This window comes from Parambassis ranga, chromosome 1, assembly GCF_900634625.1.
Source record: "Parambassis ranga chromosome 1, fParRan2.1, whole genome shotgun sequence".
NCBI classification, from domain to species: Eukaryota; Metazoa; Chordata; class Actinopteri; family Ambassidae; genus Parambassis; species Parambassis ranga.
In genome coordinates this window covers 18,989,091-19,003,338 of record NC_041022.1, presented here as the reverse complement: position 1 = coordinate 19,003,338, position 14,248 = coordinate 18,989,091, and the positions used below count along the sequence as shown (strand labels likewise).

General features: G+C 42.1%; 2 protein-coding genes across 2 annotated transcripts; both read left to right on the top strand.

Moving 5' to 3' along the window:
• The first annotated feature begins 1,291 nt into the window (after positions 1-1,291).
• LOC114437522 (actin-related protein 2/3 complex subunit 1B-B-like) lies at positions 1,292-5,484 on the top strand. Its single transcript, XM_028408285.1, has 10 exons — positions 1,292-1,507; positions 1,989-2,140; positions 2,921-3,025; positions 3,365-3,587; positions 3,668-3,775; positions 3,894-4,130; positions 4,215-4,290; positions 4,483-4,682; positions 4,905-4,995; positions 5,082-5,484. Exons 2-10 carry the CDS (start codon positions 2,077-2,079, stop codon positions 5,118-5,120), a joined length of 1,143 nt encoding a protein of 380 aa, XP_028264086.1. The 5' UTR covers positions 1,292-1,507; positions 1,989-2,076; the 3' UTR covers positions 5,121-5,484.
• Positions 5,485-6,513: 1,029 nt separating this feature from the next.
• Positions 6,514-13,555, top strand: LOC114437546 (monocyte to macrophage differentiation factor 2). Its single transcript, XM_028408322.1, has 7 exons — positions 6,514-6,790; positions 9,692-9,773; positions 9,970-10,130; positions 10,315-10,389; positions 10,476-10,577; positions 11,312-11,381; positions 11,477-13,555. Exons 1-7 carry the CDS (start codon positions 6,777-6,779, stop codon positions 11,678-11,680), a joined length of 708 nt encoding a protein of 235 aa, XP_028264123.1. The 5' UTR covers positions 6,514-6,776; the 3' UTR covers positions 11,681-13,555.
• Positions 13,556-14,248: the final 693 nt, after the last annotated feature.

Here is a 14,248-nt window from a genome sequence, read left to right as displayed (position 1 = left end):
TCTTTCTTTGTGTTCAGTTTTAGAGATAAATGTTTACAATGCATACTTCTGGCAGTGTGCCTGAACCGTTTTATTGCAGGATGATCCAGCATCAGGCAGAAGAGTTTGGCTGAAATATAAGCACCAAGGACAGATAAAGATGCCATGTGGGGGTTTAAAAGTAAATGTTTTGTTCTCAGACAGTCCTCTATTGCACATGACTGTTGCTTTGCATCTATAGTATGAAGTCAGGATTAATAATATTCACTATCGCCAGAGTAAACTGAACATACCCTATGATGTCAGCCAACTTTTTTTAATTCCCCTGTGTGAGTAACTGTAATTTAGAGGTCAATGTGTCCTCACGTTTTGGGACACCACAGCTTCTTAGACAGAGCATGTGGCTATCTACAACTCCTAGAGTGCAATAAATAAAGGCAGAGGAGACAAACGTGCACATTCAAGATACTTCATTTTCCCAACCAGCGTTTTAGCCCTTAGCCCTTTAGCTTAATACCCTTAAATTCCCCTTCATTGCATATGCAAGAGTGAGCAGGATATAACTGTAGTTAGACTGGCTGGAAGAGTCTATCTGACAAATGATACCTTTTCAAGCAGTGCCTGAATACAAAACAAACAATACAAGTTAAACATGTTTGTGGATGTTCTAGATATTTTATTCACACTTTCCCAAAGAAGACAAACAGTGCAGCACAGACTGTACTTTAAACACTAGTTTGTGGGTTTTTTACTTGCTGCCAGTTTTATGATCAAATGGAAATTACAAGACGTAAGCGAACGCTCTGTGAAAACAAAGTGTAACAACAATGAATTTTGCATTTTAACAGAACAGAACAAGTGGTTGGTGTTTTTGGAAAAAGCGGGAGAACATGGGACGTCTGAATAAATAAAAACCACAATCCTCAACAGAAAGTGTAGTGAATACTCAGCCGCCCTCTCCTCCCCCTTCACCAGCAGTTCAGTTTTCTCCCCTCCTCTACAACTTGTTCCTCTTTCTTTATGCAGAAGTGACTGAACGTCCCTCCCCCTTCTTTTCCGTGTCTTTCATGCTTCTTTTTTTGCCTCCCCCCTCAGTTTCAACCTCCTCCTTTTTGCATAATGTTGTATTGTGTTCATGCTCCTCCCTCTCTTCCTTCTTTTTAGCACTTCACCTTCCGTTTGCCTCTATTTCTAATAAATACTTCACATTCTCTCACATTTTAAGGTTGTTTACACACAAAGATTATTCTGCTCCACCCACAGCACAAACCTTCAGACACTTCCTGTATGCCTCTCCCTTCACTGTGAGCTTCACTGTATACCCCCCACCCCTCTGACCTCTCCTCCCTCTCTTCAGCTCAGCTTCTCTCTTGCTGAGCTCACTCTGTCGTTGGCGCTCGCGTTGACTGGCCAGAGTCCGCGAGCTGAACACCCTTTTTTATTTGATCCACCTTCCCCTGTCTCTTTTAATTTGTCCCTCTCCCATCTCTGCAACCACTCACCCATTCATCTCTGTCCTGGCCTCGGGGTAAGTAGCCTAGAAAATATTTAACAGTTGACTGAGTATGTTTAGACATGTCATGCTTACACACCCACACACAAAGTATAATGCTTTTTCAGGAAAAAGGAAGAGTAAGCAACAGGCAGCACTTCTACCCACTCACACTCAAAGCACAGAAATGTGGATATTATTATGTAATATTTGTTTTTAAAGTGTTTGTAATGTAGCTGATAGTGATGGAGATGGTTTTTTTCCCTGATTATGTGCTGTTAACTGTAGTTTGTGGAGGATGTGTGTTACCCTTGACCTGCATAGCTCTTCTCATACCTCCGAAAGTCTGGATTACATTAACGGAACCTGAGCGAGACAGACTCAGTGTGTTTCCCTGCACAGAGAGTTAACATCAGCTGACAGTTTTTTGTAATTCTGTAAATATATTTTAGAAGTTTTATTATTAAAATTGTCCTAATGTCTCTTCTTCCTCTCTACTTTTATATTGTTACTTCAGTTTTTCCAGACTTCACACTTCTCTCTCAGCTCACCAGCCCCTGGTTCCTCTCTCCACTTCCTGATCTGTCTCTAACATCTGATTGGCCATGGCGTACCATAGCTTCCTGCTGGAACCAATTAGCTGCCATGCCTGGAACAAAGATTGGTCCCGTAAGTCTGTCTGTCTTCTCTTATTGGTCACTCTAGATTTGTGTTTCAGTGGCTTTAAACTCATCTTCTAGCTGTGCACTGTGTAATCACATATATTGAGGAACATCTGTGCCAAAGAATGAGCAGTGTAATAGGCGGAGGCTTGTGATTGGCTCCCAGGTGGGAGAAGGTATTTCCTGTTTCCTGTAACAGTGAGGGTGGTGTCTGGAGGCCTTTCTGAGAGGCTCTTGTGCTCCGTTAGCTGGAGGAAACTGATGCCATATTTGGCTGTTTTGATCAGCGCTTTGGTTTCTGGGCAAAGCGGATGTAACAGACGTCTGTGATCGAGTCATAGAGCTGCAGTTACACCGCACAACCTGCTGAAAACATACATTTTTTCATCTTGCTAAACTAAACTAAAACTAAAATGCGCACTCAAGCACACACACTGCTGTTTTCAGACAAACATTGCTTCTGACTCATCTGCTGACTAGAACATGCAGGGTTTGCTACATATTATGTTCAGAAAGGTTGCTTGTACATTGTCTATTTAAAGCTCCCATGTGTCTGTGTGCTGCCTGCAGGCAGATACATACTGTTTTTCTGTTTTTCTCTGTTCTCGTGCACCCAGTCAGCTGCTCTCTGTTCCACTCCACTGATCACAAACTTCTCACATCAGCATCTGTACTTTGTCTTTGCATTGATAAATTCCTGTACATAGCACATTTCGTTGATTTGCAGCAACCTCAGACTTTGCTGATACAGAGTGTTCTGATTAAATGTGATTTTTTTCTGCTTCAGAGATCGCCCTGTGCCCCAACAACCATGAGGTCCACATCTACAAGAAAGATGGGACCAAGTGGACCAAGATCCATGAGCTGAAGGAGCACAACGGGCAGGTGACAGGTCAGACAGAGGGACACATGCACAAGCACTTTTACAACTCTTACATTTATATTTACACAACCTCCCATGCACGCGCAACTCGCACACACTGCAAACAGATACGCATGTATGTTCCGCATCTACGTCATAACTCTCATACCAGCAGATGGCAGTAGTCTGTATTTAATGTCATGATACCAGAAGAAGGAAGAACTTCAGTTTCTTTATTACAGATGTAAAAACCTTCTATGTGTGCCCTTTGTGTGTGAAAGACCAATCAGAGTGATCACTGGCAGGCTCTGCCTCCAAGCTATCATGCTTAGTCATCCAAAAAGTCAGAAGAGATTTGTTTCTCTGCAGGTATTGACTGGGCTCCGGACAGTAACCGTATAGTTACCTGTGGAGCTGATCGTAATGCCTACGTGTGGACCCTGAAAGAGGGAACATGGAAGCCAACCCTGGTCATCCTGAGGATCAACCGTGCTGCTCGCTGTGTGAAATGGTCACCAAAAGAAAACAAGTTTGCTGTCGGCAGCGGTTCACGTCTCATCTCCATCTGTTACTTTGAGCAGGAAAATGACTGGTGAGGCTGAGGGGAACTGCTGTCTGTAAATTTACATGAAAGGCTGTATTTGATTATTAAAAACATACACATACCTGCAGGTGGGTGTGTAAGCACATCAAGAAGCCAATCCGTTCTACTATCCTGAGTTTGGACTGGCACCCCAACAATGTCCTGCTGGCTGCTGGATCCTGTGACTTCAAATGCAGGTACTGCTCTCTTAAGGTCTCTTGTACTGTCTTGTAATGAAATAAGCTGCAACTCTCATCACGTAACAGATGACATATGACACTGTTTTTCTCAAGAACAATGCACTCTCTATGACAGGGTGTTTTCAGCCTACATAAAGGAGGTGGAGGAGAAGCCTGGCCCCACTCCCTGGGGCAGCAAGATGCCATTTGGTGAAGTACTGTTTGAGTCTGGAGGGTCTGCAGTGGCGGTTCAGACCTCAGGAGGAGGCGGTGGTTGGGTGCACAGTGTGTGCTTCTCGCACTCTGGCAACCGACTGGCCTGGACCTCCCATGACTCCACTCTGTCTGTGGCAGAGGGCGGCAAGGCAAGCACGTAAGAGAGAGCACGGCTGCGCACCTTTGTGTCAGTGTGTGTGTGCATGTATTGCTCGCTGACCTTTTGTTATGTCCTCTGCAGTGTGAGCAGTCTGAGCTCAGAGACTCTTCCTCTGCTGTGTGTCACCTTCATCACTGAGAACAGCTTAGTAGCAGCTGTGAGTATTCACCACAGATTAAACATCTTCCAAGTGCAAGCAGAAGACAAATACTTTCAGCAATCACACTGCAGGAACATATTCTATCCTGAAATATTCAACAACTACAAACAATATAGTCTCCCATGTCCATTTTGATCCATTTCCATTATTGTGTCAGTCTAATACCCTTGTGTATTGCTGTTCTTTTAGGGCCATGACTGTTACCCGGTGCTGTTTGTGTATGATGGTGCCAAAGGCAGCTTGACATTTGGTGGCAAGTTGGATGTTCCTAAGCAGGCGGCCCAGAAGGGCATCAGTGCCAGGGAACGTTTCCAGAATCTGGACCGTCGTGCCTCAGAAACCCAGAGCAAGGACAATGATCTGAACACTCTGCACAAGAACAGCATCAGGTCAGGAGTATACAAGCCTGGTCATATGTGTAGGGGATCAGAGAACAGAAATGAACATAGAGAGAACGACAGCGTAATGAATTACAATGATACTATTGTAAAGACTGTAAAAATCACATTCTTATTTTAGAATCTCGCTCATAGAAACATTTCAGTCAACTTGCGCAGTTTGGAGCTGTCCCAGCACTCATCAAATCATCTCAATATTTAACAATATTTCAGCCAACTCTCAGTGCTGGAAGGTGGGAGGAACCAGTGCACCAAGTTCTGCACCACTGGCATGGATGGAGGGATGGGCATCTGGGATGTCAAGGTAACACACAACACCAGGCAACACTTCACACAATGGAGGTTAACAGTGTGATTGATTTCTCATGATCTTCATCAATGTATTTATAGACTCTGGAGTCTGCTGTGAAGAACTTGAAGATAGCCTGAGCTGAAATATACATTTCAAGTATAGTCTCACCCGGAACTATGAAGAAAACTTCTGCCTTATGACACAAAGCTTCTCTGCCATGTTATAATCAGGTATTTTTTTTATATGAGTTGAACAATCAGACTTCAGGTCAACCAGTGTCTGTAATCCAACTGATACTCTTTGCTGAGTGCTGCGTACAGAGGGACTGAGCTCAGGTCTGCAGATGGTACCTGATGAGTTATAGTAGTATAGTCACAGAGAGCTCAGTCTGAGCTGAAGGCTTAAAGCAGGTTTTTTTTATATTAATCATGACAAAAAGCTGCAGTACTTGTTAAAAGCTTATGCTGGTCATAATATGCACTTAATAAATGATTGCTGTTACCCTGCTGTGTGTGTGTGTGTGAGGAATCCGAGCAGATAAAAAGGCTGAAGCAGCATAGCCTTAGATATCCTGACCTTTGGTCTGTGGGTCCAAAAATACCTCATCCTACATTTCCCACAATGCCAAATGTCAGTATATGTCAATAATAGTTTGAAAGTGAAGTCAGGTGGCTCACAGCACAATAATCAACTCAAGAATATTAACAAACATTATATAATATCTGTGCAAGAAAAACACATCTGTTTTGTATAATCACACAATGTGAGTAAACAAAAAACACACACTCTCAAGCTTTACTTTCTGTAGTTTTAAATGCCTCTGAATATGCATGGGGCTTATCCTCTTATGTCACCAAAACAGGTTGCAAACAGGCACTCTGATGGAGAGAGGGGATGGCCTGTCCTCATGTTTTGTTGGTTATCCAACAAATATCACACATAGTTACCTGCAAAAACTTTGAAAATATGTGTGTTTACATCAGATAATGTCCTCTTCAGATAGCTCAGTTAGATCTGGTGGCAGTTTTACCAGAAGTGTGTAAACCAGTGATAATGTTTCTAGTTATAATATCTGTTGTTGTCTCATATCTGTGTGTTAGACAGTTAATGTCCAATAAGACATGCACACCTTTACTTTATAATGGCTTTCTGTAAATATGTGCAGTCTGCAAACCCACTACAGATAACCCAGATAACAGGTAGCCATCATTACTGTAGCCTACATTAGACAGAGAGAAATCAGTCTTCAACTGCACGGCTGCAGCGCCGCCTATAGGCAGGAGCAGCACCTGCACGCAAATCGGCACGAATTTCCCCAGCTCAGAATCACAGAATCAGTCTGCCAGAAAATGATGTGGCAGCCTTCAGTGATGAAAAACAAGCCTCCACGCAGAGTCGTGATGAGGTGAGAGAGAGAGAGAGAGAGAGAGAGAGAGAGAGAGAGAGGGGGGGGGGGGGGGGGAAGGAGAGGGGGAGAGAGAGGGAGAGAGAGAGAGAGAGAGAGCACCAGTCCTGCACGTAGACCAGCGGTTTCCTCTGAGACTCGTCCCACACTTCCGGATTGAAGCCTCTGGAGGCAGCTGGGTCGGGATGCGTCCGTCTCCCGGTGCTGTTTGAGATGAGGATAGCACGACGACAGTGATACGTCGATGCTGTTTACGTTACATTAGTCCTTCCCGTCAGAAGCTGAGCTGAAGTGGTCCCACCTCGGCGGTAGATTCTGACAACAGTCGGAGGAGATTCAGGCTTTGGCCATACTGTCTGCTGTCAACTGTTGCTTATCCCCACTGTAAATGAATCTTGTAAGGTAGGTGTCATTTCTATCCGCTGATGGCAGCATTGATTAGAAGCAGCACTGTAAATGTACATCAACATGCTGTCTGGATGATGAGGATGAGGATGCTCTTGCACGTATTTGTATTTCTACATCCCAAGCATTTGTTTGTCATCTTTTACCTCAGGGTTTGTTTTCTTGGCAAGCATCTTTAAGAATACACACTGCTCCTTCCTCCTTCCTCCTCCTCCTCCTCCTCCTCATAGATTCTCCTCTGTCTTTTTCCCACCTTTCATCCTCATCCTTCACAACTTTATCTAATATGTTGCACAAAGAATTATTCCATCGAGCACAGTGTATTATTTTTAGTCCTAAAAGCAAAAATGAGAAAATCAGGTGTAGGAGCAGATCACACAGCAGAGACCTTGTAGATTTATATAGTTTCTGTGCACCATAATCTCCTTAGCTCACACTTGCAGCCACAGAAAGCCATCTTATTGCAGGTTTGTTGAATGTAATTTTGCATGAGCACACAGCTGTAATATTTTTAGCTGCTTGACAATCTGAGGAGGAGGGTGGTGGGTTACTTATGTTATGTAACATGTCTTGCTTTGTTTTCTCTGGGTGAGTCTTAAGTATTCTTCCTTTATTTGACTGACAAAGTCATCTTGCAATAAATGTATTGATTAATCAGCAATAAAAAAGTGGCACATCATGTTCATTTAGCTTCTATATGTGACCATTTGTTGCTTTTATTTATTTTTTCTGGGGATATTTAACATATTGGCTGGACCAAAAATAAAAACTTGTGATTATTAGTTTGTTTCCTTGTAGTCAAAACAATTGTTTAAAACTGAAGTAAATTAGAATATATCTATAATATATATATAATATATGTATCTTCCATCTGATTATTTTTTTCCTCAATAAATTCTAATTGACTCTATATTGACTATACATTTACATTATACAATCGCTCCAACAGTCTTACTATAAAGTCCACTAACATTAATTCATGTGCAGCCTTTTATCTGACCGAGGTGTTCACGCTTCAGTTGGAGTCTTCCTTCTGTCCGTCCTGCTGTTGTGTGAGCAGACTTATGTTTCCACAGCACTGCTCCTCTCTGTCCACTTACTGTCTCTCTCTGCCTGGCCTCTGGCCTGCTAATTATCAGCCAGCTTGATAAAGTCATTAATGACCCGGCCAAGCCTGCTGGGCCTGGCACTGACATACACATGCTCTAAAGAGAGAGAGAGAGAGAGAGAGAGGGAGTCAGTCAGACAGTGTTAGATACAGGACACTTTTATTTGGGACAGGACAGAGTGTTTCTGGGCTGGGTCAATATTAATAGCTCTGAATGAGTGTCACTCTATAAACTCAGCTGCTTAATGAAAGACAACACAGTGAAAAGGAAACAGAAGGTTCAGCCTAGCAGTCACTGTGTGAGGTAGTTACTCCTGTTTTTGTCAGGAGTGTCATATCAGCTTGTTTTCCAAAACAATAAGGTTTGACTCCACTTGTGTGGGAGGAAAATAGACTGAAGTGTGTGTCACACTGCTGCACAACAGCACAGAGGCACAGAAGAGGTGCTTACATTGAAATGTTGTTTGTAAGAAATCATGCGGCCAGTGTAAACATTGAATGAAATACCATGCATATACACAGTGCCACAGATGTGCGGTGCAGATAAATTAGGTCTCTGCTGTTTCTGCCTCTGGCTGAAACATCTTAAGGTTCATAAAAACAAATTGATTCTCTCATTACAAGGCGGCATTTCCTCTGATGGCAGAGGCAGAGTCCCACCAATTGTTAAACAATGTGTGTGTGTGTGAGAGATAAAGACACAGACAGAGACATCACTAAATCTAGGTCTCTTATGAAATCTGGCTCTGTGAGATGCAGTAATAAAAAAAACAGGAAGGAGATTTGCGGTTTGTGTACGTGTGTGTGTTTGTGTTGTGTGTGTCTTTGTCCATTTGCCTTCCTGCATGTTAATTTAATCATGGGGAAGCAGAGAGGAGAAGACATGGCCAGGGAACAGGAGGGGGGGGGGCGACGAGGAAAGAAAGATGAAAGAGACGAGGAGTTTTCTGCTGTAGAAAAAAAAAAAGACAATCCCGGCTCCACGGTTTCCATGACAACAGTGACATCATTGATGGAGTGTTACCTCCTGAGCTGTTTGGGTTTCTGTGTCTCAAAGACGATCTGCATGTATGTGAGTGTGTGTGTGCAGGCATAGCTGCACATGTGAATTGTTTATGAAAGACATCATCACGACAAACCTCTGGTTCAGTCGGTCCGCGGTTACCCACTGTTGCCAGGCAACGGCTGTCATGGCAACAAGTTGAAGCATGTCTAGTGTTGCTAGGCGAACAAAAGGAGAGGGTAGACTGAAATTTCATTAGCACCAGTGAGACAATAATAACGCAACGTGGTTTTAGGACATTAACCTGCTCCTGATAATGCTCTATAATATAATATTTCAACACTTTAAAAGCATCATTTATTGCAATAATTGACTAAATATTTTTTGAAAATATTTAAAGTTTAGTTACTTATTAACATAAATTTAGGGCTGGGTTAAAACTCTCATGGTTATTACAGAAAAAAAAGAAAAGTATGTATAAAATACAAATTGCAAAACAAGAGAAATGCTTATAAACTTCTCATTTTACATATCTGTAGCAAATAAGTTGCTAATTTTAAGACCTACAATTTGTATGTGGTTACTGATTAACTTTAATTATTTGTTTAGAAAAAAGAAAACAAACTAAAATGTGACCACATGACTGAAAATGTTCATAAATGCGTTTTCTGCACTGCAAGTACATACATGTTGTTCTGTTGTTGCTGCTGCAACAAAATCAACATCAAATAATACCACAGAGAGGTTATTTTAAAAATATGAACTTGTAGATGATTTGTTTTTTCAGGTTTATGAACAACCGTGTTCCTCCTAACAAGAGATACCAGCCCACAGAGTACGAGCATGCTGCCAACTGTGCCACACATGCGGTGAATGCACACACACACACACACACACACACATACAGATGAAGTGAACAAAAATGATTACATAACAGATAAATGACACCATGCCAGATTGTTTTGCACCTACACAGTCCTCACAGTTGTCGCTGTCAAACGGTTACATGTTTGTCTCTTTGTATTTTTGTGGCTCATTTTTCATGTATGCTATGAATTCATTTAGTTATGGATAATCCCCAGCCTGCTGGGCAGCTCGGTGTTGCACTTCCAGTCCGAGGACCAATGGGAGCGACTGTCAGCCTGGGTGTACGGGGCGGGGCTCAGCTCACTTTTCATCATCTCCACCCTGTTCCACACTGTGGCCTGGAAGAAGAGCCACCTACGGTACACACACGGAAGCACACAATATTTGGTTATAATTAATAGTTGTAATTTTTACATGTGTGGTGTAATATTATCAATGGAAAATGATTATAAATGTAAACAACAATGAAAAGCATGGCCATGTTGCATATTGATGCTGCATATATGAGCAGTGACACTCAGGCTGTTGTGGCTCTCTCCTCAGGTCTGTGGAGCACTGCTTCCACATGTGTGACAGGATTGTTATCTATTTCTTCATTGCTGCTTCCTACGCCCCTTGGTAAACAAATTATCCAGCTAAGTGTGTTTGTGTGTGGTGAGCCTGCATACATTTGAAGCTCTGTCTTCCTGTTGATGCTTCTACAGGCTGAACCTACGGGAGCTGGGTCCCTGGGCGTGTCACATGCGCTGGCTCGTGTGGGTCATGGCGTCTTTTGGAACCACTTATGTCTTCTTCTTCCATGAGAGGTCTGTTTATGTATGATAATCTCATCTTAGTTTGTGGCCATGTTATAAACACATGATGTGCTACTTTTTAAATGAGCAGAAAGTGTGATGTTATGGTGAAGAGGGTGGGTTGTTGAACTCATAGGCAGAGCCTGGAAGATGACACCCAGTGATATCTGCAAGCCAGAGTCACAACAGGCTCCTGATGCTGAGACAGCTATATGAGAAAAGTCAAGAATTTAGAAGAATTTTAAAAAGAGTCAGAATTTAGAGTGGGAAAGAGACAGTGTGCTATTGCCTCATAATATACAGCTGTGGACCCACCATGTTCATGTGATCAGACACTCTCACTGCTACCTCATAACAAGATAAAAGGAGAGCCCATATTTATCACCATTTATGACCATGATGCCTCTACCATGGGCAACTTTCTGGAACTCCAAAATGCCATCTTGTACAAAGATGACTGCTACGTCAAGTGTGTAGTTTTTATAGGTGTTTACTTTAGGCCACAAACCTAAAAATCACAAGCTTTTTTTGGGCTGCATCTCATGCTATACTTCAACTCATAACACAGTTCTTCATCCTGTCCAATTACTGTCATTAAATGCAAAATCTTTAAACTTCTGTTTAAGCTAACATGACTTTTGACAAAGTTCATACATGCTTTTTAATTCTACACTTTATCACAAATTCACACTCCAGAGCCCCAGATTAACTAAACACCCACATGTAAACGTTCCTCTCTACATCAGGTATAAGATCATGGAGTTGATCTGCTATACAGTAATGGGAGTTTTTCCAGCCTTGGTCATCCTCTCAATGGTGAGGCCACTCATTTTTTTTCATACTGCTGTCCTGCATGGATTTAACATTGCACTGTCTGTATTGTTAGTAACAAACGCCATACCTCTCCCCAGCCGGAGCAGTCGGGGCTGTGTGAGCTGCTGGTCGGCGGTGCCTGCTACTGTCTGGGCATCATCTTCTTCAAAAGTGACGGCATCGTCCCGTTCGCTCACGCCATCTGGCACCTGTTTGTAGTTATGGGAGCAGCCATACATTATTACGCCATCTGGAAGTACCTCTATGCCCAGCCATCCAATCAGGTTCAGACCTCCAGATGACATCAGCATTGACCTCACAGTAAATAGCTACTGTGTTTGAGCGACTTAAGAGAGATGATGAAAGCTGTGTCCAAATTCAGAGGCTGCCCCGGGTGGAGGAGGGTAAACATGTAGCTTCTCTAAGAGGCCAAAAACTGATGGTGCATTCAGGTGATCCCCTTCAGCTCGTAAAGTCAAAGATTACATGTTTATTGCCAAGCATTGAAACAGGTTGGAAAAATGAAAAATTCATGATACTATCACTTCATATCACCTTCACAGTAGAGTTAATGCTGAGGTTGCTGCTGTTCTCTGCTGCCTTATCTGTAGTTTACGTGGGATACAAACAGAAACGTTTAAGCCCTCATTTAAAATAAGAGACTTTAATATTTTCTGTGAATTTTGTTCCAGATACGTGTTGCATAAAAAGTGAATGCTGCCTCTCCATATTTAGTTTTGGGGACAGTGGGCAGGCCTGCCCCAGATACTGACTGCTGAGGAACTTTGAACAGGAAGACAGTTGAAGAAACCACAAGTTAAGTTCCGTGTTGTCTAATGTTTTCATTAGATTAGGAATGACTAAAGAAGATTTGATTGTTTTTACAGCGATGTAGTCCATATCAAAGGATGTAAAATGCAGAATTTACACGTAGGATGTCCAGCATCTGGTGGCATTTTCTTTGTTTGTCTGGAGTGCAGATAGTGCTTGAAGGCTTCACCAGTCGAAGGGTTACCTTAATTTAGCCTGAGAGGTAAAGCTCAGGGCAAAATCATGAATAAAACTCTCCCTGCTGCTTGGGAAGCTCGGGGGTTTGGCAGCTAACAGCAGGAGAACATTTGTTTACTAAATTTGAGTCAGTTAATGATTACCTGTGTAAATAGTTTACATCCAAAAATGGCGGACCACTTGAAAAATAAATACCTCATACGTGCGTTACAAGACCTCCTCTTCATCCTATACAAGTTGAGGAGGACAATTGAAGGCACCATTACAGTATGTCTTTGGCGTGGTCTGAGAGAACCATCTCATTGTGATGAACCTGAAGGAAGGCAGCCTGTGAACTGGGACACAGCATTCATCTCCTCATCCTCATTTCAGTTTTGCGTTACAATATTTTGCAGGAATTCGATTTCATTCCAGTAATCAGGGGTTAGAGACTATTCTTGGAGATCACTCTTTCTCTTCGTGGTGCACGTCCAGATTCAGAATTCAGAGCCTGAATTGAGGGCATCGTCTCGTTGTCTAGAGGAAGGCAGTGTTTACAATTAGCTGACTTGACTATCATCATTAGTATTGTCATTGCTAACAGAAGGTGTTTGATTATATTTATCAGGCTGCAACATCAGTAATTTACTTATTTAACTCAGAACTGTATAGATAGTATTATTATTACTGTTATTGTTATTAGTTGTGCTATCTACACTGTATGGTTGATTCAGTCGATGAATTACTGTGATTTCCGAATCAAACATTTATGTTAGATTTACAGATATTAGTGGTTTTAGCCCGGGAGACTTTACCTGTGTGCTTCCACATTAACAGTGGATCATCTAGCATAACTGCTGAATTCTAATAGTTTACTGTTGTGGATTAGGTTTAGTAAGTGGAGATGTCATCAGTGCCATTTATACAGTATTTATCAAAGACGTGTAGTGTTTAGTTGATTATCATTCATCCTAAACAAATGGAATCAAAACTACACGGTTGAACCTCAGAGGGGGAAACCACTGTCTGATCCAGCACTGCCAGAAGACCGACTTACTGCCCTGACTGAAAGCACACTACTACCACATGTATGTCTCACACTTGAAAGGAAACTGAAGCTATAGTATTGTTGAACAATCTGGCCCAATATTAAGGCATCTCAGGTGTGTGTGTGTGTGTTTGTTTTTTGTTATGTGTCCTATAGTATCTGACTCCCATGAATCCAAAGCCTCTCATTGGCTGAGTGTATGTTTACATGTGGATGCATGTACCTTAAACACATAAAAAAAAGTATATTTGAAATATGTACGGTATGTATCTTAGTGTTTAACTGTTTGTGGTGACACACGGCTTGTGCAGTACAATGAATGTGGCTTCAGGACCATGAGGTCAAACCACCTGGTATTCAGAAGTGTACAGAAAAAAAAAAAACACTTTTTAAATTCATTTTTTCCACAGCTGTGTGTTTCTCAGGATTTGGATGATTTAGGTTTTAAAGGACCTAAAGCTGCTCCAGGTGCTCCAGGTGCTGCCTGTGAAGCTCCATACAACTCCATACTTGCTTACTCACATTCCAAGTAGGGCAGCAGCAGTCCCAGACGTTTTCTGCAAGCTTTACATATCAGTAATATTTATACAATAACCAAACAGGAGGAAGCTCAGGAGGATGAGGAGGAAATTAGAAATGGATGCAGCAGATGTGTTGGTAGTAATAAGGAAGTAGAAAGCAAAGACGCATAAACCACGAAATTTGATTCCGAATTTGGATTTGCTTCAAAACACACTGTGATGAACAGTCATGACACATGTGTGATGCTAAAATGACTCAATACGTGACACCATGATTATTTCCTCAGCATCCATGGCCTTTTTAAAGATAAGAG

Coding starts and splice junctions, on each gene's coding strand:
- LOC114437522 (XM_028408285.1), top strand. CDS start 2,077: ATGGCGTACCATAGCTTCCTGCTGGAACCAATTAGCTGCCATGCCTGG. Junction 4,131..4,214: donor GAGGGCGGCAAGGCAAGCAC/GTAAGAGAGAGC, acceptor TGTCCTCTGCAG/TGTGAGCAGTCTGAGCTCAG. Junction 4,291..4,482: donor AGAACAGCTTAGTAGCAGCT/GTGAGTATTCAC, acceptor CTGTTCTTTTAG/GGCCATGACTGTTACCCGGT.
- LOC114437546 (XM_028408322.1), top strand. Junction 10,131..10,314: donor TGGAAGAAGAGCCACCTACG/GTACACACACGG, acceptor CTCTCTCCTCAG/GTCTGTGGAGCACTGCTTCC. Junction 10,578..11,311: donor GTCTTCTTCTTCCATGAGAG/GTCTGTTTATGT, acceptor TCTCTACATCAG/GTATAAGATCATGGAGTTGA.